The 21,615-nt window shown below is 36.2% G+C and overlaps 1 protein-coding gene across 1 annotated transcript; it reads left to right on the top strand.

Moving 5' to 3' along the window:
• Positions 1-1,150: 1,150 nt before the first annotated feature.
• On the top strand, positions 1,151-13,131 carry LOC149029744 (long chain acyl-CoA synthetase 4-like). Its single transcript, XM_089142081.1, has 19 exons — positions 1,151-1,614; positions 2,811-2,874; positions 3,442-3,531; positions 6,006-6,062; positions 6,334-6,382; positions 6,580-6,656; positions 6,958-6,997; positions 7,078-7,172; positions 7,528-7,695; positions 7,819-7,929; positions 8,068-8,155; positions 8,367-8,433; positions 9,635-9,710; positions 9,824-9,941; positions 10,960-11,205; positions 11,306-11,445; positions 11,773-11,955; positions 12,047-12,166; positions 12,769-13,131. The coding sequence occupies exons 1-19, from the start codon at positions 1,463-1,465 to the stop codon at positions 12,802-12,804; spliced, it is 1,977 nt and encodes a 658-aa protein (XP_088998207.1). The 5' UTR covers positions 1,151-1,462; the 3' UTR covers positions 12,805-13,131.
• The last annotated feature ends 8,484 nt before the right edge of the window (positions 13,132-21,615 follow it).

A 21,615-nucleotide genomic window follows, 5' to 3' on the forward strand; every position in this document is an offset into this window, starting at 1 on the left:
TAGTCATATGATCATTTCAATCTCAAAATTATCAGGAAACTAGTGTTGAATTTTTCATAATATTTAAAATTACTAGATTGGACAAACTAAAATATTATTATTATTATTTTTTTGAAGCTGAGGTTCATCCGGGCTAGCTTGTGCGCACCTTAATTACATCCTTAGGGAGAGACGCTGTCTACAAGGATCGAACAATGACTTTTCCACTGAGAAATATGGATCTCTATCACTCTACCCATCCTGCATTGGCAAACAAAAGTTTGGCTTAATTTAAATGGGCAAAATTAAAAAATAAAATATATCATGTAATAATATATATATATATATATATATATATATATTATATATATTTATATATTTATTTATTTATTTTTATATGAGGTTCATCGGGGCCAACTTACGCACACCACGATTACATCCTCAAAGAAGATTTATTTTATATATATAATTAATGCCTCCGAATGGGTGCAAACCCAAGACCTTCATTTCAGACTTTGTTTGGGTCTTGTGCAAGCCAGCCGTCGGATTAGAATTTTAGTCGAAATTTTTTATCTTGACTTTTAAATTTCAACGGTTGAGATTCAATTTTGATCAAAATTTTGGATTTAACTCTTTACCTGTTTGGTTACATAAATCTAGAGATTTCAAATCTCTGGATTCATGAATCTGAGAATTATACCCATTTGGTTGTGAAAATCTCTAGATTCATGAAATCTAGAGATTCATCTTTTTACATTAAAAACGTGAATCTGTAGATTTATGGGTAAGGGGTGAAATCCAGAGATTTTATTGTTACTATAAAAAAGCTAAACATTTGCACATTCACAAAAACCACATTGGCTAAATAGTTTTTTATGGTAAATCCACAGATTTTGTTCCACAACCAAACAATTAATTTTATGAATGATGACTCCATTAATTTGAAATCTATAGATTTGAAATCTCTAGATATTTAAAATCTCCAGACTCATGTAACCAAACAGGCCCTAAAATCTTGGCTTGATAGTGTTAATGCACATTACCCAAACAAAATTACTCACATTTCAATTTTGTAAAAAATCGCATGGATAAATTTTTATATTTGTTCACAGGGTTGAAAAGATTTCATCCTTGTTTACTGCTATTTATTATTCGGAAATGGCGTCGAAAGACAAGGAGGACTTCCAGTTCCACCTACCCAGTTACCCCTTAGATCTCTACTGATCTACTGGGTGTTGGATTGAGGAGTTACTATGGCGAGTAGAGAGTAGGTACGGTCTATAAAGTCAATGGCGTTAGAGTTGTCCAACTCTGAAGGTCTTCTCTGGTGGCTGTTTTGTTGAGCGACGACGACGACAACTTATCCTAATTCCATATTTATTTGCTCTTCAAATAGTTGAGTTGAGATTGAGATCAGCTGCTGAGAAGGAACGGAACTCAAAGAAGTAAGCAAGGAAAATCTTTTGCTCTGATTTTGTCGATAATGGAGCAGAAGAAGTTCGTTTTTGAGGTTGAGAAGGCAAAGGAATCAAAAGATGGAAGGCCTTCTGTTGGTCCTGTTTATCGAAGTGTGTTTGCTAAAGATGGATTTCCACCTATTCCTGAAGGAGTGGAAAGCTGCTGGGATATCTTTCGGTAGGTTTTTCTTTCATTTTGTCTATATAAACCTTCATCTGCTGTTTAGATCACAGTAAAAAAGATTTCTTGAGAGGAGAGGTGTTGTTGCATGCTTCACCATTACAATAGTCTCGGAATGACTTAATTATTTATTTTTTAGTCTTAGGATGATTGATTAAGTTCTTGATCTTTGAATAGAATGAGAATGGTTTTACTAATTTAAGTTAGTTCTTAGTCTTGGAATGGATGGATTGAAGTTTTATATTTTTTTCACTGAGAGAGATGAATCTGAGCTTTGCATGGCAGGCTGTTTTCCTAATTTAAGTGGATTCTTTGATGTACAATTGTTTCCGTGACTTGTCTTTGACAACTTACTAGAATCTGACGGATTTGTATTGGAAAGAACATATCAGCAGGAAGAGGACCTGGTCGTTGGACTTGGGTAATAGGTCGTGGATGTTCTTTGCCTCTTTTGTCGACCCTGGCGGTTTTTTCTGGCTTTATCCATCGTGTCAATGTAAAAAACTAAAATCTTATCACGCTTTCTAGGTTTCACTCTCTTAATTATAGATCACGAAATTAAGTCTGGTGCTCAATAACAATCTCTCTAGTTCTGCTGAACCTGATGTTGAAATTTCAGGATTCATTACTCTATGCCTAGCAATGATGAGGCTATTGCCTTCCAGCACTTGTCATAGTAGTTTAAAACTCTCTATTAGATCAAAGGTATTTGCTGTTTCTGTTCATCTTCAGGCACCCATTGCCTTGCATCAGAATAAGTTGAGGAGTTTATGGTTGCCTGTTTAAATGCAATTCCAGGTTTAACCATTCTTATGTTTCTCTAACTCCTTCAATATGAAAATGTTGATTAATTTTTCTGCTTGAACACTTTGGGGGGGGGGGGGGGGAGGAAACCCGATCATATTCAGTTTTCAGGTATGTTTGCATAACTGACAGTATAAATTACAAAAGGAACACAAGGTGAATCATTATGAAAATGACTTAGAGATGTGATGTGCATATTTTCCTTCAAATTCAAGATTGCTGGTGCATAAACCTGTTAATCTTGAATTCTGTCAGATACAGTATTCTGGAGGCTTTGGAATGAGGCACGACATCCAGAAAGTTAAATTGAATGCTTCAACTAGCTAGGAATATATTCTCATTCCGTTATCATCTTGGTTACCATTAACGTGTTTATAATCCCGTGACAGGTTATCTGTTGAAAAATATCCAGGAAATCGAATGCTTGGTCGTCGAGAGGTAGTCGATGGGAAGGTATATCTTCATTGTGGATTGTTCGCTACTGCTCCTGTTGTCTTCACATATTCTGCAGTTCTCCAATAAAATATATCTACTAATTTTCTTAGACCTGTATACCCCAATTGGCTCTTTAGGATGGACTCCTTAACCGGCACCTAGTTTTGCCATGTGCTAGGTCAGATGGGATTGAAATTTTGTAGATAGATAGACCTTGGAGTCTCTTTGTTTGCATGTCAAGGTCAGCCTAAATGGAGTTGGCGTACTCTGAAAATTAAATTATAGAAAATATGGGGCTATCAAGAGGGTGCACAGGACTATGAAAGGGTGCAAAGACGTATTGGATGGGTATATGTCAATACTTGGAAGGGTATATTAATCCTAAAATTTGACAGGTGGCTTATCAATAGCATTCCCTTGATATCCATGGTAGGATTGGCTACATCTCTCTTCAATGCAACAGGACTATAAGTATTGTTAAGGAAATTCTGTGCTAAAAGGCCATCTCAGAAACTTTTTTGCCTTCTTTCATTTTTTTTTTGTCTTTGTATTTGTTTTACAAGTGTCTCTTTTATTTGTTTACAGGCAGGTAAATATTTGTGGCTAACTTACAAGGAAGTATATGATATTGTATTGAAAGTGGGGCGTTCCATTTGCAGCCGTGGTGTTGAGCCAGTAAGTAGCTACTCACAGACAAGTCTTTTTGCTGCACACAAGAACCTGAACATTCAAGTCTGTTAGAATATTTTTTTGTTTAGGTTAAACTTAGGCTTCCTGGGTGAAGACACAGGTCCATGTCTGAGGGCGGATGCTTTGTTCAAAAAATGTCAGAGATTAGGACCAACCACAAGCCACCCTCCGAGGACAATGTGAAAGTGAGACTGCATTGTGTTATGCCCCTCCTACCCCTTACTTTTAGATTTCTGTTTAGGTATGGCTGCCAAGATTCTGATAAATGATGGTGGAACTCCAATGCCTCTCATTGGGAAAACCTCCTGAAAATGACTCTCTTTGCAGAACCAATCATGTCTACACTTGTGCTAACTGCTAACATAGTCATGTTTCAACTTACAAGCATGGAAAAAAGTACTGCTAACATAGTCATGTTTCAACTTACAAGCATGGAAAAAAGTAAATACAAAGAAGTTTAGGCCATATTGATTTAGTACAGATATCTAGATCTAAATCTAGAAGCACACAAGTGCTGAAACCATACTGGTAAACCATGATCACTCGGACCAAGATAGTACAGTATAACTAGATCTAGAATAACTGGGTGGGTTATGTAATAAGGCACTGTATTCCCTGATTTGAAGTGAAGAGAGTTAAAAATCTTGATTGATGCAAAAAGTAAGTAGTATAATAGATGAGATGACAGATGGACTCCAGCCTTATTATATTCAATTTAAGTTATAAAACTGAGATAATAAGAACTTCTAAACTAATAGAATAGGACCAAACAGAGCCGAGGCTCCCGGATTTAAATTTCCAAATAATTATCTAACAATTAACTATCAGAATAATAAAATTGATAGGAAGAATAAACAAGGAGAGAGAAAATAAAAGTAAAGAATGAGGGTAGAAGAACAATAAGTAGGTAAAGGAGTAAAAGCATCTGGGTGCAGAAAAGAACCATTACAGATGGAGAAGAATACCCAGTCTTTCAGGCTTTAGTAACCAGTCACATTTTCCAGCAGTTTTTAAAAATTCAATTTTCTTTTCATAAACTCCATCGAACTGATGGGGGAGCTTTATGTGTAAATTACTCTCTAAAACACCAATTCTGACATAGATCAAGACTCCTATTTGCAATGTTAAACTATATAAAATATTTGACAACTAACTTGGATCCAAAAATATATTTTGGTGCGAGCTGTAGAAGACCCCACATTGATCCAAGCTCTACTTTTGTTTAAACTAAAATAACTGTCTTTAGCCATACTTATTGACTGCACATGGGAAAACCATATTTGACTTGCAGATTAGTATGAGATTTTCAAATATACCGTAATTGACCAGACTACCCATGAAGTTTCGAGGGAATTTAGAATTTTCATCTTCATTTTGTGGAATTACTTATCGTTAATTAATATTCTTTTTCTTGTTAGTCCCTAATAAATTTACTAATTAAAAGCACAAGCATTGGGAATGGGAATATCGGATTGCCCCACATTTTGTTAATTGCTGTGCAGAGACTGGTACCTAAAATCTAACATTGCAGTTCAAAAAATGGTGACTTAAATCAAGTCTAAGGACAAAGCTTAAATTAAAAGAATCTTTAAACTATTTTAAGCATAGGGTTTTGGAAGTGCTCTTGGATTACTGGATTTAAATTTTAATGGTCTTAAAATACCTTTACTGATACACGGGGTTAGAAAACTATGACTCTGCGTAAAAGACTTATTCTATCCTTGCACAATTTGTTTGTACTGGGATTCTCGTCCTTTTTAAATATCTTCTGCAAATGAAGAGGACTCCTGCATGACATAAAAATGAAACAGTTGTTCTTCTACCTAATTAGTTGTTTCATTGGGGGAAGTATTACTACGTTAAGTCTTAATGGGCCTTATGTTAGCCAACCATATAACTGTATAAATACATGGAATGATAATCAAGTGTCAAATCACCTACAAAAAGATGGATCAAACATCAACTACACTTTCTGCTAAAGAGTTATTTTAGGTTTTAGCTGCTTTATGTTCAGTCATTGTGAATGACCTTGGAACTTTTTGTTTTATTATTATACTTGTGACGTACTTACTTTTCTTTTCTTTTGTTTTCTCATAATATTCATAGTTTTCTATTCTGTAGGTTTCTCATAATGTTCGTAGTTTTCTATTCTATAAGTTTCTCAATCCTCATGATGTTCGTTCAAGGAAGAATCAATTCTGCCGTAATTTAGTTTTCGGATGATGAATAAACATTCAGCTTTTCCTTCATTGAGGATTCTGTGACTCAAATTCTTTCTGAAAGTTTCATGTAAATGAAAATTTAATGAACGCATCTCTCTTGTGCTTTCATTTTTTCTTTGCTTTGAATTGATGTAGTTATTCTCATAGCATATGTTGCTTGTATATAATTATAATCCTTTTGCATGAAGGTATGTCCAGCCTAAACCAATCTTTTAACTTTTATTTTCTTTTCACCAGGGAAGTAAATGTGGTGTATATGGTGTCAATTGTCCTGAGTGGATGATCAGTATGCAGGTACAATTTGCTCTCTTACTTTTGACATTTGTGTCTCGTGACGATGACTTGATATCGCACACATAGTTTTGGCTATAAATTCAAGCAGTTGTTGTCTTGATACATATCTTCTTCTCCTTGTTCATTTTTAGTTTTATCTAGTTTTTCCAGTGATTTTCAACCTGGGTTGAGCTTCTTTATCTTATCATTGTTAGGTTTCTTGTTCGCTTATCATATTGATCCTTTATAAAGTTCACTGAGATTTATCCTAATGGTTTACAATCTTTTGCAGGCTTGCAATGCTCATGGGCTTTATTGTGTTCCTTTGTATGATACTCTCGGTATTTACTTTTCACATTTTCTATAGATTTGTTTATACATGTTCATTTACACATAAAGTTGCTTATGGTGTGGTTAAAATTTGTTCATTAATTATAGGATGTAAATGCTTACTAGCTCATGCTTCACAAATAATGAAGTTTGGGTCTGCTAAAAACTGTAGTTGATGAAATTTTGGTTATCTTATCTGATAATTTAGGTGCTGGTGCTGTGGAATACATTATATGCCATGCCGAGGTTTCAATTGTGTTTGCAGAAGAAAAAAAGATCCCAGAGGTCAGTGCTAATAGCATTTCACTTCTTGAATATGTTGGTTTGAAAAGGTTTGTGGGGGATGTTTCCTCTTGTACAGCTATTTGTTATATCTTTTACAAAAGCTGGAATTTTAGTCAAATAAGCAGCTCTACATGTGTTTGGCTCTTTAAGTAAAAAAAGGATCCATCTACCATTTACAGGGGTATTGTTCCTACTGTGATTCTTCTGTCTAATAGATGTTTCCTTTTCTGATAGTTGAAACGTAATAACACATCATAGCAATATATTTTATAATTCTAAATTCATATTTCTCTATTTTCAGTTATTGAAAACATTTCCCAAGACAACAGACTATTTGAAGAGTAAGTCAACTTTGTTTTTTCTATCCCACGCTTGATGAGTTTGTCTTAAAGCTATTAATGTTTTTGTTTCTCTTTTGTAGCAATTGTGAGTTTTGGCAAGGTTACACCTAAACAGAAAGAAGAGGTTGGAAATTTTGATGTGGCAATATACTCATGGGACGAATTTTTGCAACTGGTATGCTTGTCTGTTCGAATATAAAATCTCGTTATTTGCAATCATTTCGTGAAATGGTGGTGAATTTCCCAACAGGATATCTTTCTTTTTATGCTTTTTGAAAGCTTTCTTGTAGCAATATTTTTGTGATATCTATTGTATATTTGTATTCCTATTCTTGTCATCGTTCAAATTTATAAATTCAAAGGATCAAGGAAGAGTCAGTTTTATAATTATTAGTTCAACAGGTTGTATCAAGTTAAGCTTGGGTGGTGCTTTTGGCTAAAAACAAATCTTCTATGTTGTTACTTCCACTTTCAAATTTCTTATGCACAGAACTGATTTGGATTTCATTTTCGCTTCATTTTATCAACAGGGAGAAGGTAAAGAATTTGATCTTCCAGTCAAAAAGCTGTCTGACATTTGTACAATTATGTACACGAGTGGAACAACTGGTGACCCCAAGGGAGTACTGATCTCCAACAGTGCCATTGCTATTTTTTTGGCTGGTATAGGAAGAATGTTCGAGAATGTCAATCAGAAGGTGAAGTCATATGATCATTTTATCCATTTACTTTCCTTTGTGTCATGCAGGAGAAGATAAGTGGAATTGTCTTTACAGTTTAATCAGTTTCTCATGAACTTTCATTTTTTAAAATTGTTACAGTTGAGTCCGGAAGATGTCTTTATGTCTTACCTTCCTTTGGCACATATCTTTGATCGGGTAGTTGAGGAGCTATTCATTCATAATGGTGGTGCAATAGGATTTTGGCGTGGGGTAAGTTGATTACAGCATACCACATCACCTAGCAGAATTTGATTGCCAATAAACATTTTCTCGTTGAAGATAAAAGCAAGTAGGTTTATCATTCACCTGAAAGTGTCCTACTTATAATTGAGTGCTTCTCATCTTCAGGATGTCAAATTAATGATTGACGACCTTGGGGAGCTAAAACCGACTATGTTCTGTGCTGTTCCACGTGTACTGGATAGGATCTATTCAGGTGATACTGAAAGAAAATATGCCGCCTCTGCTTTTCTAGTAGATATGCTTGCTGATTATATTGCTTGGGGAGTACTAAAATTTTTTAATGTGCAATGACATTGTAATTCAAGTTCCTTCGTCTGTTTCTCTTTGCTGTTGGCCATTGGTCCCAGAAGATGCAATAAGTACAAACTATTCATATTCTTAGCTCTTCTTCTACAATTTGTCAGGTCTGACAGAGAAAATATCTTCCGGGGGTTTCTTAAAGAGCAAATTGTTCAACTTTGCGTACTCATTGTAAGTTTCTAATTTTCAATACTGTAACTCTCTTTATGTCATGAAATAGTTGACTGCCAATTGACTCCCAAGTTCTGTGCCTCTCTGCATGTCTAAGCTGTAATTTTGTCACTGCATAAAGAAAGTTTTCTCAAAGAGGATATTCAGTGTCTGTAGCACTGAGACATGAGACAAACACTTACAAATAGGTGGACGCATGATAGGCAAGCACTTCAGGACTAATATTTAATTGGTCCCTGCCAAAGGGATCTGATTGGCCTGCAAGCAATCAGATCGTCTCCATCATCCGACTTTAACCTTCCAATTTACGGTAGAAAACATCACATACTTCTACCGAAAAAAATCCACATATGTTCCAGAAAAATCTGCAATAGCTGATTATTGTTTCCCATTCATCAATACTTATTCATAAGTCACAACAACATATACTGCACATGTCTAGGTTTTCTGATCATGGGGACCAATGTCTATGCATCTTACCTAGCATTGCACTCCCTTAAGGGCCCCTACTTGCTTCTCTTTTCTTTGCTTTTTGATTGAAGTGGAGTAAAAAAATGGAACTTTTAGTACAGAACAAAGATCACCACTGAGACGTTCAGTGATTGTGCACATTGTTCAATATTTGCTTTTGACTGGATCCAATCCAAAAGACAAAAGAGAATCAAAGACAAAAAGCAAATGCAAAAGCAAGTTACGATGTTTGGTAAGAGCAGACAAACTTGAGTTGGTTCAAGTAATGAGTCATGGCTTAAATGGCAACCCTCTTCTTCACCAAAACAGGGTACTGCATTCTCTTATCTACCTTGGTTCAGTTCCAACTTCTCAAATTGAAGCCTGCGCAATTATACGGAGCTAGATTTCTATAGCCATCCAGTCATCCAGATGAGTTGTGAAAAGACATGGTACAGTTCAGTGTTGGGTTTGGTGGCCTTCATTAAATGCCTAAGAACTTCAGAGAATTATACTTTAGGAGCAGTTCATGTCTTGAAGATGTTCCTGTAAAAATATAATCATCAATTTCAAGCATGGTTCTGTTTATAGTCGGTTGTTGTGGTTCATTTCTATTTACCTGTTAGTTTTTGTGCTAATTCATAAACTAATCTTTAGATTTTATTGTGTTTCTCTTGATTTTTCCTGCTGTGACTGTTACTGCAATACCTTTCGTCTCTTGCTTTTAACCTACAAAAAAAAAATGTTGCAGCAAACTAAATAACATGAAGAAGGGGATTGCACATGATGAGGCCTCCCCACTTAGTGACAAAATTGTTTTTAGCAAGGTATTGGAAATGGAAAATATGTGTTTCTCTAATTTCATGGTTACTTTTGCTTGAGCCTAGAGAGCTTCCTAAAATTCACTTGGAACTCTTGATGATTTTCAAGACTTTGGCAGGTAAAGCAAGGTTTGGGAGGGAATGTACGTCTCATTTTATCTGGAGCTGCTCCTCTTGCAAATCATGTTGAATCTTATCTACGTGTGGTGACATGTGCCCATGTTTTGCAAGGATATGGTATGCATTATTTTGAAAACTTATATTCTTGAATCCACTTCCTCCTTTACATGCTATTCGATTGCATCAGTTTCAATTGCCATTGCAGTTTGCACGAACTGGTAATGGGATCTGACTTATCAAAGATAGAGAGGTCAAAAGAATAGATGGGTGTGTGTTATATGATAAAGTGGGATGCTTTCCTTTCCAGTTTGAACATGTGTTTAAGTTTGTGGTGGGATTTATCTAGGGGATGTAGGTAAGGTGTAATAGTCACTCATGATGAATGAAGTATTCCATGAGAACTATTGCAACACTGATCAATAAAATTCTCGTCCTCTTCTGTATATGTAACTTGTGTCTGTGATGCAAGAGAAGCCTTGTGAGTCAATTTTTTCAGTATTTTTATTTTATGCGTATCTTTTTTATAGGAACCTCATGATTGACATCTATTGTCTAAACATAGGAAAAGATACTAAACTGTATCAGGATATATCTTCAATGCTAAATGTTGGTTTCAAGTGCATTGCGTCTGTTAGTCCAAACCAGTAGTTTCTGAGACCCTGGCCTGATCTAAGCTCTAGTACCTTGAACTCCTAAATCTTTTGACAGCAGACTTAGGTTATTAATTTTTGTGTACAGTTCTTCAAGTTTAATTCCTCAGTTGCAGTTTACATTTTTCTTTGTCATTTTCTCTGGTTAATCCTCTGAGTTAGAGATCCACTAGCAGATACTTTCTCTTGAGTTCCACTTCTAGGATTCAGATATCCGATTTGCTTTAAGTAGTATTTCCTGGGCTTTTCTGTGGTGGTCACTGGTGTTGTTCAATGTGTACCATCACATTCATTTGAATAAGTTGAAACCCTTCTTATTGGCTGATTGTGATGATTGCCAAAAGTCAAAATTCTTGACCAATGGAATAACAACATCACTGTTTTTGTTCTTTCCATACTACATACTTTATTCTAGTGTGTTGAATCTTTTGTTGATGACTATATTACCTTATATTCTAATGAGTAATGTCTCTTTGTTAATATAGGTCTGACGGAAACATGTGCGGGGACATTTGCTTCCCTACCAAATGAACTATCAATGCTTGGTACAGTAGGACCTCCTGTTCCAAATGTAGATGTATGCTTGGAATCTGTTCCAGAAATGGGATATGATGCCCTTTCAAGTACTCCACGAGGAGAAATTTGTATACGTGGAGGAACCCTATTTTCAGGATACTACAAACGTGAAGACCTCACCAAAGATGTATTGGTTGATGGATGGTTCCACACAGGTTTGTCCATCTTGGCATATACCCTTAAATTACTTTTTGATATTGCATTTGCAAGGTTTGTACTTCATTAAACTTATTTATGATGGCTTTCGGTAAGCAGGGGACGTTGGTGAGTGGCAACCAAATGGAGCCATGAAGATTATTGACCGCAAGAAAAACATTTTCAAACTATCACAAGGAGAATATGTGGCCGTTGAGAACCTTGAAAATATTTATGGCCTTGCATCTGCTGCTGCTGCTGTATGTCTTTACCAAATTTACTCTCTCAAGACTGTTGAAAAAAATGGATTCATTTCCTGTTTCGTTTAACAGATCCTTGATTCCTGTCTCCTTATTTTATTCTTGTTTTCATTCTTTTTCCCGATAATTTGAATGTAATGAACCATTTCCTGGTTCATTTTAACAGACCCTTGATATCTTTATTATTTTCGTCGTTCTTTTCCTGATAATACAAGTGTCTTTCTGTTATTGGACGTCATTGTTCTTGAATTTCACTGTACTCGATTTTTACTCTTCCTAATTGGCTACCGGCTTGCAAACTAATTGATCTGAATTTTCTGTTTACAGATATGGGTTTACGGCAACAGTTTTGAATCCTTTCTGGTTGCTGTTGTGAATCCCAATCAGCAAATCCTAGAGCGTTGGGCTGAGGAAAATGGAATAACTGGGGATTTTAATTCACTCTGTGAGAATCCCAAGGCTAAAGAATTCATCCTTGCACAACTCACCCAGATTGGAAAAGAGAAGAAGGTTTGCCTTTAACTCATGATTGTGAATAAATTTGCGAACTCACAAAAGCTGCCCAAATTTAGTAGTCTTAACTCATAAATTGTATTGGCAGTTAAAAGGTTTTGAGCTTGTCAAAGCTGTCCATCTTGACCCAGTGCTGTTTGACATGGAGCGTGATCTCATCACCCCTACATACAAGAAGAAAAGGCCTCAGCTGCTGAAATATTATCAGGTGAGCATCTCTTGGCACTTCAGTGCAAACGTAGAGCATACTATCAATACTATGCTGTGTGGGACAATGTTCTGAATATGATGAGGTTACTTTGAGAAAATGGAATGACTGGGGATTTTAATTCACTCTGTGAGAATCCCAAGGCAAGATTGGTGCTTGAGGTACCATAGAATTTGGTGCCGGTGCTTGTTATGTTGACTCTTCGATGAAATTTATCATGTGAAGCCATTGATTGTGGCCAAATGCATAAAAGAAAATACATGCCTAATATTCATAACCTGGAGATTCCCATCTGGGTTGGTGCTTAGTTGATCAACCCCCGGATAGAATTTATGATGATTTTTACACTGATTTGATCATATATATGGGGCTAAATGCCTAGAACATTGGATTGCAAAAATTGGTATATGGGTTAGTGGTTGCTCCTGCTGATTTTTAGTGGTTAATGTATGCCACATAGTCTTTAATACTTGCTCTCTGTTCATGCCCTCGATTACAAATTTCCAGTTCATGCCTCTTAAGAGACATAGTGGTTTTCTTAGTTTCTTTCTTAGGTTTAAAATTTTTCGTTCTGCTACTGACAATGGAACTTTTTTTGACAGAGTGTCATCGATAACATGTACAAAGCTACTAAGTGAACTTCTGAGTTCTGACCCTGCTGCACTGGCGTCTGAGGCTTGACCAAGTATTTTGCCGATGACCTTCGAAGTCATCTTCACCTACCATAATTGGTTTAGAGTTGCAATTTTCTTCATCATCAGACTTGTATATATATGCATTCATTATTTATAGCAGTTGCTACAGTTTTAAGTTTCCTTTTCATGTGATAATTTTATATTTATTTATAGAAAAATCTATGTCCTTAGCCTGCTACATTTGTCTTTGTAGTTTTTTAAAATGATATTGCATCTCTTATACCAACATATATTGGCAATGGATGGTTCGATGGGTAAGTTCTTTTTTTCTGGCTGACTGTTTGTGTCCTAACTAAGGTTTTGACTTCCCCCAAGAAAAAAATAAAAAAAATCGAAGGTTTTGACCAGTGTTGAACTGTTCCGAACAAACTGATATAAAGCCATTGCCAGGATGGGAAATATAGAAAGGTGAACCGGTAGTGGGGTAGGAGAAGAGTAAAAGAAAGGCAGGAGAACTAAGGAAAAAAAATTAAAAAAAAGTATATATATATGGCTTTTACAAGCTTATTTTTGTTGATGACAAGCACAAAAACCTAGTAAGTACAGATGTCCAAATGGGTAAGATACCTCCACCTATGGTGTGGTCAGCGATGAATGTATTTTGACTCAGGTTGAGAAGTCAGGATAGTGTTGTAGCATAGTCAAAAGGTTTGATATTGATAATGTCCTAAGATGACTTCTAATGGGGGGGGGGTGGTGGTGGTAGGCGTCCTGGCTTTGTGGGGGGGGCATTTCCGTCTCCCAAAGCCCCCCCCCCCCCCCCCCCCCCCCCCCTACCCCCCCCCCCCCCCCCCCCCCCCCCCCCCCTGGGAAGTAAATATGAAAAGAGACCCAAGAATAAAAGTACCAAAAAAACCAATATAACAAATAATAAGGAAGATAATTATTCTAGACATATTGCAAATTGAAAGTTAAATTGAGATTATTAATTGCTAAAGACCTAGGTGATTTCACCATAACTAAGCATTCCCACTTCTCCTCTTTATAATTTGAGAAATATTTCCCGATTGATAGTCGAGATTCCTTTCCTATCTATTAGCCTCTGAGTACTAATAGAAACTCCTCAATTGCTAACCCACTATATCATGTTACAACAACGAGAAATCATTAAATTCTGTGGATTCCATGTAACAACTACACAAACCATGTAAGTATATCTCTATCCTACATGTAATTAATGGCTTTTACTCCAATGAACTAGACACATAAATCCCTCCAGATCATTATGATTAACAAATCATTGATAGTGCCAAAATCAAAAGCAAAAATAGAAGTAAAAACCAACAAAGGAAACAATACAAAAAAATAACAAGAGTGGAACAAAGAAGGCAACACCCAAAAAACAAAACAACAAACAAAAACAACAAGCAAGAACAAAAAAACAAAAAAAACAAAAACCAACCAACGCCTGTTACCCCCCAAAGCCCCAAAAACGCCCCCCAGTTCCTTGGTTTGCTATCCTTTTATAGATTAATTAAACAAAGAGTTTGAATCAAACTCGAGTTCTTATCGACTAACCAAGGAGTGTTTTGATGTATAAATCGGACTAATTTAGAGATCTCCAATGCATAACCCACCGTTGGATTTGAAGACCAAGACGGGAAGCTCTCCTCCAAAAATCAGCTGATCACACAATGACATCCGATGAATATCTTGATCAAAACTGGACAGAGACACTCAAAATCGGGATTCTTATCCCTTATTTGAATTGGATTCTCCTCTTTCCTCTTGATCAAATCCTAAATAGGAAATAAAATGTAGAAGCATGCAAGGATCATTCTCTTTATGTTTTTGACTTGAGGTAGGACTCTTGCAATAATACCCAGATTTGATTGATAATTTCCTACATGTAAAAGTAATAAATCTTTATTAGAATTTGTTAGGAAATATATAAAATCACCAAAATATAGAAATTAAAGGAAAGGGGAACATATCATTTATATCATATTAGGGTAAATTGATATAAAACAATTGTAAATACATGGAAATATAGTTAATTAATCATATAAAATAATATGCATGAACCCAATTTTTGCAAAACAATTTTTGTGTTTTTTTTGGGGTGGTTGTGTGGGGGGGGGGGGGGTTGGGGGGTGGGTTTTCATTTCTAACCTTCTAAATACCATAGCAAGTTATTATCCAAATGGACATAAACCAATTCAACAAGGGTTTATCAAGTTGGGAATGAAAATAAATGCAAATTTCTATCAAATTGCGAAAAGGTAGCCTATTCAGTCATAGCCCCAGGTTTCCTATGGCCCAAACTCGCTGAACCCAATCACAATCAATAAACATGTGCCAAATAGACTTGTTGCATCTGCTACACAGAGTACACAAAGAGTCATCCCCTATCCATTGAGCCAATATCTCCTTAACAGGAATCCTTGCATGCACAAGACTCCAACAAAAATTGTAAATTTAGGTGTATTTCCATTTTCCAAAAGAATTTCCACCATGCACTATTTCAATTGTAAGAAGACTAAGTAATGGCAATTTTGTAGTGAGGTGGCCAGTAGTAGAGAGCTTGGACTTCACTCATCCTTACATTGAGTAAGGTTCAATCTATTGATATTTGAGGTAATGTCAGGAACCACATTAGTCAAACTATATTCTAGAGAAGCCAATTGTCAACCACCTCAACTGGGCTAAGATTATGTTGAAGAAAGCTGGCACATTCCCTCCTAAACCAGTCCACAGGGCTTTAGGGAACCAAGGGTCAAACTAGAAAGAAGTTTCAACTCGATTCCCTATTTTTTTGATCACCATTTGGGCCAAAAGGGGGAACACCTTTCTTAGACTATTCCTAGTATGAGACCCAAATCTGCTATAGACTTTTGGGTAAAAAAATAGTAGATCTAGGAAAATATTTGGCCTTTAACCCATATAGAGTTAGTCTCTATCAAAATTCTCCAACCTTGCTTTATTAACAAGGCCTTATTTATGGTTTCATTTTTTTAAAACCTAAACCACCTTGCAATTTCGGGACACAACATTTCTCCCAAGAAATAAGAGAAAGATGCTTACTAGACTTTGTATGGCCTAACCAAAATTGCTGGCAGAGGGAATCCATTTTCCTGCAAACATTTTCAGGAAACTAGTAGGATTGCATATGGAAGACAGGTAATGCTTGAATCATAGATTGTATTAACACTGATCGACCAACAAAGGAAAGAGAGTTAGCTTTCCAGGTTGCTAACCTCAATTGCATTTTTTTGAGAAGATATGCCAACTCCTTAGGTCAGGCCCTACCATGAAAAAGAGCAGTCCCAAGGTAGATAGCTTTGGAACACATCTCTTTCAGGCCAAGAATGTCAAGTAGTTTTTGTCTATGGGAAGTAGGAACATTCCAATTGAAGAAAGCTTTGCTCTTGTCCAGGCTAAGTACTTGACTAGTGATATTAGAAAACATATCAAGAATAGTTTTAATTACACATACATCTTCAACAATAGCCTTACAAAAAATAAAAGTATCATCTGCAAAAAAGAGATGTGAGACCTCTGGTGCAGTTCGAGCAATAAAAGTTCCCTTGAAAGCATTGACTTTCCTAAAATGATCTAAAAGTCTCGAGAGCACCTCCATCACTAATAAGAAGAGGTAGAGGCTCAATGGGCAACCCTGTTTAAGGCCCTAGATCCTTGAAACCAACCATAAGGGATTTCATTGATTTTTACAGAGAAGGAAATAAAAGATATGAGTGTCTTGACCAAATCGCACCACTGGTGACTAAACCCTAAACATGCTAGAACTCCAAGAAGGAAGCCCCATTCAACCCTATCATATACTTTAAACATATCTAACTTAAGAGCAACAAAACCCTACTTGGACTTGGTATGCTTCATGAAATGAAATATTTCTTGTGCAATGAAAATGTTATCAATAATTTGACTTTGAGGTACAAAAGCCCCTAGAAGAGGGAAACAAAATTCAATAGTAGGGGTCTAAGTCTTCTAGCCATCAATTTAGAATAATCTTGTAGGACACATTACATAAACTAATAGGATGGAAGTCAGACACAAATTCAACATTATTTTTTTGGAATAAAGCGCAACAAAATATGATTCACACTAGGAGGCAAGGAAGTAGTTTGAAAAAAATTTAACCACATTCCACATTTTATGAAAGAAACATGTTTGAAATTCGTCAATATTAGGAGCCTTAAGGCTCCTATAGAAAACACAACATTATTTATTTCACAAGCACCTGAAACTTTTATTAAGCTATGATTCAATTGAAGGAAATAACACGTCAATTAACTGAGACTGAGTAGGTTGAGAAGAGGTGTAAAGAGATTTCATGAAGTTGCTAAAACAACCAGCAATTATGGACGGTTCAGAGAACATTCTTTACCTTATTTGATGAATTCAATCTTCCTTTTTTTTATTTTGATTTTAGAGGCAATATGGTAAAACCTAGTGTTTCTATCCCCCCCCCGTCCACCACATAACTAATTCTGGACTTTTGAAACAAAAACATTTCCTGAACATAGTATGGCCCACTCAGCCAGCTTAACTTTTGGTGACAAAGATCCTAGTCAAGCCACTGGGATTCTTCAATCACAAGTAGTCCAGATTCCGTCCTAGAGCACAAAGTGGAGGTGTTGCCAAACTTTGCAATATTCCATCGGGTAAGAAATTGGGATAGATTAGCCAGTTTGAGATGAAGAGAGTCCCCTGCAATCCTGTCCATTCCTTGTACACATCCTGTTTAAACTGAGGGTGACTATGCTAGGCCATCTGGTAGTGAAATAGTTTCCATCTTGTGGTAGAAAAACATTAATATTGATTAACAAAAGAGTGTAGTCAAATCCAATGGCAAATAACTTTAAAACTTTTAGGTTGGGGAAGGAGACCAACGCCTCAAGGGAGAGGAAGACTTTGTCCAGGTTTCCTTGGTTAAGCGTGGAGGCTTTTTATGGTTACTCCAAGTGAATTTGGGACCTTCACCATGTTTTTAAAAAGAGAGAAGGTATCCAAGATAGTCCTAAGATCATTGAGGGCTGGAGTTGGTCTAAACATGCCTCCTATTTTGTTCTAAGGAGAAATAAGTCCATTCAGATCACCACAGATAATAAAAGGTTGATGAAGGGAAGTCAAAGCTTGGTACAAAGATTTCCAACATTCAATACAAGTTGAGTATTAGGGAGGGGCATATATGAAGACAAACATGAGAGATATGAAGTTGATTGTGATATTAATTGCCACAAAGTGTTGAGGGGAGAATAAGTAGATGGAGAGTAGTGCACAGAAGAAAGAAGACAAAAGCCACCTCGATAACCCTTAATGCTAGAACTAGGAACTTCCCATAAGGATTTATATTGGGACATGACTCTAAAGAAAATTTTTACAATTTCACTAAAGTTTATACATCTTGGCTTACTGATAAACAAAAGATCTGACTGATATTTTTTACACAATTTCCCCAACCTAGCTAGAGTGAACTTTCCATTAATTTCTCTTACATTCTAGCACAATACATACATTCTTGAAGCCAAAAAGAGACACCACTTGATCAACCAGAAAAATAGAGCCACACAACAAGGACCATACACTTGAGCAGACTTACTAAAAGAGAGGGAACTACAGACAATACAAAAGAACAGATAGGTAGATCTAGCACTGGTACGCAGGGAAAGTATTGATATTAACCTAATAAAAGTAGAACACTAGACAAACACATTCAATGTTAGCAGTATAAGAGATCAGTAGGAAAAGAAAATCATAATGAATTTTTGAAAAGTTTACTGAACGATTCACAACAAAAGGAAAGAAAAGAAAAAATACTAATCACAATGAAGTCGATAAAGGACAAGAAGTAGGATACGGGGGTCACCTGATTTTCCATCAATGATTGAACCATGGCAAGAGTCTGGAAAAACACAACAAGAAATGTGGATAGGATGGCTGGACCAATTTGATTGTTGATTCTGTTAAGAATGTTATCCCTCATTTGGGAGACAAGAAGATATGGATTAGGGGAATTCAAGGTTAGAGAATCAACAAAAGATGTGAAAGATTCCATAGGATCCAAAGGTTGGAGGAAAGAGCTTCTTTTGTTTACACGGTAGTTGCAGTTGCTCCAAACCTTGCTCCCAGTTGCTGGCACCAGAGGCCTCCTCAGAAGTTACAGATTTTCCATTCCCATGGCCAACACCATGAACCTTAGAGTGGCAACAGTAGTCATGGTAAATATTCACAGTCTGAGCTTGGGACAAACAGTCTTTTTCCAACACCCCACTTTGAGCTTGGCAAGCATCACTACACATCCCTTCATTAATTCCCTTTAAGTTTTCGTACATTTGGTACAATTTGAATCCGTTCAACTTCTTTAAACAGAGAAGAAAGGTTAAAATTATCATTTGGATCTTCCATAATTTTTGAAGAGTCATCAAAGACTTCATCACACTCCATTGCAGAAGCAACAGGGTCTTTTGTCACTTCTTTTTGCTTGAGGTCATGATTGGTAATATTAGAGAGTTTTCTAGTTCGAATAGCCGTGAACTTCATCAGGCATCGAGTAGAGAAGTTTTTCGATGATGGGGGATGCACCATCACATTTTGAAAGAACCCTGCTAAGGGCAGTGCAAGTTGACAGAACCATCAAGCAGCTGTTTCTTAGTGCAGTGGGATGGCGACTTTAGTTTCAACAAGCTGGTCTAGCTTGACCATTACTTTGGTTCTAGCAGCATTCTTTGGAAGACCCAGGACTTTCAGATCAAGTTGGAGCAGAAGAAGTACGGTTTTGAGGTTGAGAAGGCAAACGAACAAAAGATGGGAGGCCTTCTGTTGTTCCTGTTTATCGGAGTGTGTTTGCTAAAGATGGATTTCCACATACACCTGAAGGAGTGGAATGCTGCTCGGATATCTTCCGGTAGGAATTTTTTTCTTCTTTCTTTTTCAGTTTGTCTATGAAACCTTCCTGCGCTGTTACGATTACAGTTAAAAGATTTCTAAAGAAGAGAGGTTTGTTGCATGCTCCACCATTACAATCTTATTGGAATGTTCTATTAACGAACACGAATTGACTTAATTATTGATTCTTAGTCTTAGGATGAATAATGCATTAAGTTCTTGCTAGAATTAGAACAAATTTCAGCTCTGCACACTGAATTTTTTTTACTAATTTAAGTTAGTTCTTAGTCTTGGAATGAATGGAGTAAAGACATTCGCTGTTTCTGTTTATCTTCAGCACCCATTGCGTTACATCAGAATAAATCGAGGAGTTCATGGTTATCCTGTTAAAATTCCATTCCAGGTTTAACTTTTCTTATGTTTCTCTGTCTCCTTCAATATGAAAATGGTTATTAATCTTTTTGTTTTAATACTGGGGTCACCTGATAGCATTCAGTTTTGAGGTATTTTTGCATAACTAACAGTACAAATCATCTACTGAAGTACATGGTGAGTCATTATGAAGATGACTCAGAGATGCGATTTGCATATGTTCATGCATTTTAATTATTCAGAAAATGTGACTCATAGCTACAATAATTCCACTTAGCTAATAAGTTAATTCTGGATATGCATAGCGCCTATGGGTAAAAGCTGAACCCAATTCATGGTTTTATGTAACCACTCTGGTTTTAAGAGAATCCAAGCATTTATTTGCCGAATGAAATGGTAGATTTTGCATCAGAATGGGCCTTGATCGGTTCCAATCTGTAGCGGTTTGACACCTAATTCAAGACTCTCAAAAACCCTGAGCGTCTTTTGATTTCTGAATTCTGAGATTCTTAAGCACCTATTCAAGGATCATGCCTCAATGCTGCATTTGACGCAGTAGTGTCTGTGGTGCCCTATGTTGGGTGTACGCCACATAAATTTCATTAAATCCTAGATGCTCAAAATACCATGTGCATATTTAGCTTAACTTACGATAACAACAATAAGCCTTGCACCAAAATGTGGTCGATTACATGAATTCTTGTCTTTCAATCAGTTTTATTTGAGACCATGCTAGATATAAGGCCTAAGCTATGCATATTTAACTTACTTCTATTTTTTTTGGGTAGCTTTGCGAGAGCCGTTTGGTATGGCAGCTCAACTGGTTACTCACCAATGCCAGGTTCCTCTCCTTCCTTAACTGATTTTATTTTTGAATGGTTGAGTTTCAAGTAATTGGGTAGAGAGGAGTTTCGTGCAATCTGTACACGATTTGGTTTCATATTATGGCATATATGGCTTGCTCGTAATTTGTTGATCTTTCGACAAAAAGACATGCATCCGATTGTGGTGATTCAACAAGCATAGAAGGCTGCTGATGAATTCTTGACAGTATTGCAAAAAAATAAAGGAAATGATAGTCATACGGTGGATTCTCTACATGAAGATAACAACTCAAATCAGGTGTCTTCTCTTATTTTTTTCTTCCCAATCTATATCTATATTTCTTACTGTATTATGTGATGCTAGTTTTACAACATTTGAAGAGCAAAATGGGATTGGTTATGCTTTTCTTTCTCCAATTGGAAGCCTGCTGCATGCTGTTTCGAATCCAAAAAAGATTTCATCTTCTTTAATGGGTGAAGCTTTGTGCCTTCGTGATGCTCTTCAAGATGCAATTCGAAGTGGATATAGATGCATTCAGATATGTTTTGATAATCAATCGATTATTCATTTCTTAAATGCCATCAATTTGTTTTTAGATTGGGAAGTTAAGTCTTATTTTAGGAGATATTTTAAGATTATGTCAATATATTGATGTTTGTAATTTTCTTTTTATTTCAAGAGTGTCTAATGCTTTAGCAGACACCTTGG

Source organism: Hakea prostrata, chromosome 1 (assembly GCF_041222555.1).
Source record: "Hakea prostrata isolate BN-2017 chromosome 1, UWA_Hpros_2, whole genome shotgun sequence".
Classification (NCBI taxonomy): Eukaryota; Viridiplantae; Streptophyta; class Magnoliopsida; order Proteales; family Proteaceae; genus Hakea; species Hakea prostrata.